This window comes from Empidonax traillii, unplaced genomic scaffold (assembly GCF_003031625.1).
Source record: "Empidonax traillii isolate 1590-97213 ecotype Southwest subspecies unplaced genomic scaffold, ASM303162v1 scaffold6409:size6100, whole genome shotgun sequence".
Taxonomy (NCBI): Eukaryota; Metazoa; Chordata; class Aves; order Passeriformes; family Tyrannidae; genus Empidonax; species Empidonax traillii.
This window is the reverse complement of record NW_020961602.1, coordinates 4593-6100: the sequence shown is the minus strand read 5'-3', so window position 1 is coordinate 6100 and position 1508 is coordinate 4593. Positions and strand designations below refer to the sequence as shown.

Below are 1508 nucleotides of genomic sequence, written 5' to 3'. Positions count from 1 at the left end.
GGCCGGTGCTGAGCTGCGGGCCCGGAGGCACCTCCTGGCCATCCCTGAGCCAGGCCACGCTGATGGGCCGCGGGTAGAAGGCGGTGACATGGCAGACCAGCAGCAGCTGGTGTGGGCTGGGCGTGCGGGCAAAGACCGTGGCCACGGGCACCTCTGGGGGATGGGAGCAAAGGGGTGGGGATGTGGGGCAAGCCCTGGCAGGGCAGGGCTTGGCCCCAGGGCTTTGGGGTGGCCGTGGCAGGGTCAGGGTGGTCTCACCTTGTCTCTCCAGAACTGCCCTCCCGTAGCTCAGTAACCTCTCCATGGCATTGACGCATGCATCTCTGAAGATGACCTCCGCCCACTCACTGAAAGATGTGTAGTTCTTGAGGTAGGCAAGGACGTACCGGGACAGGTCGGTGTCCTGGGAGAGGGTCCAGGTAACATTGTTTGTGTCAAAGCTGAGGAAATCCTGCCCGTTGTAGCCTATATAGGCGAAGGTCTGAGAAGTCCTGTTGGGGTAGAGCTCACAGTCTGCCCTGCACTGAACCACAAAGGGGTCTGGAGGGGCAGAGAGGAGAGAGAGAGGTTGCAGGAGGGGCTGGGATTGCCTTGCTGTGGACATGATCAGTGTCCCCTCTACAGTGCCAGCACTTGCCAGATCCTTCCCCACTCCCCAGCTGCTGTTCAGAGAGGGGAGGCAGTGAAGACTGGATACTCACAGGGCACATCCCTCTGCATGGCCCCTTCATTGATATGGTGGATGAACCTCAAGAAATAGAACCTGAACAGGTTGTCAATGTTGTCCCAGTCCATGCGGGGTAGAGCTGGACGCACCCAGGGCTGGTGGAAGTGGATGGACCAGGTGTGCTTATCAAGAGAACCAAGTTGGATGTCTTCCAGCAGGCCAAGCCCTTCTGTCTCCACAAAGGAGGTGTTTTGGAAGGTGGAGGTGTGGAGCAGCCGGAGAGTGACGGTCCCTACATGAGAAAGGGGTTGGTAGGGAGGAGATGGGAGTGGGAGGAGAGGCACAGGGAAAGTGGAGGTGCTGCCAGGCAGGTCCCTGAGGTTGCAGTGATCTGTGGACCCCCCTAGGCCCCCACAGCCTTGGCAGCACCGGTGCCCAACCCCTGCACCCAGCCCAGGTGGCTGCATCCCTGCCCAGGAGGAGGTGTGGAGCCAGGGAACGAGGAGGGGTGAGGAAGGAAGAGCCAAAAGTGGATTGTGGAGCAGGAAGCCTCTTGCCCAGGGAGTCCCACGGGGGCACGGCAGCAGCTGTGGATGAGCCAAGGCTCCCACTTACCCTCCAGAGTTGCCCATGTCCCAGAGAGGAGGAAGAGGTAGAGGAGGAGGAGGAGGAGGAGGCAGCAGCGAGGGGGCTGCATGGTGCCAGCAGTGAGGCCCAGAGTGTGCAGCAGTGGGTGCAGCAGCAGCAGCAGGACGAGGCTGTGTGAGATGAGGCTGGAGATGTCTCAGGCTGGCTCTGCCTGGGCAGCTGTGCTGGTGCTCATGGCCCTGGCAGCCAATGG

At 61.1% G+C, this 1508-nt stretch overlaps 1 protein-coding gene across 1 annotated transcript in view; it reads right to left on the bottom strand.

Annotated features, from left to right (window-relative positions):
- Window positions 1-6: 6 nt before the first annotated feature.
- The window catches only part of LOC114073427, a gene marked incomplete at its 3' end in the record, with an annotated part of 5931 nt that continues 4429 nt past the window's right edge, over window positions 7-1508 (bottom strand). The window contains exons 5-8 of the mRNA XM_027911187.1: window positions 1340-1425; window positions 702-959; window positions 259-540; window positions 7-153 (exon numbers count right to left, since the gene is read on the bottom strand). Coding sequence (XP_027766988.1) covers window positions 7-153; window positions 259-540; window positions 702-959; window positions 1340-1425 — 773 coding nt within the window. The remainder of the gene's footprint in view (window positions 154-258; window positions 541-701; window positions 960-1339; window positions 1426-1508) is intronic.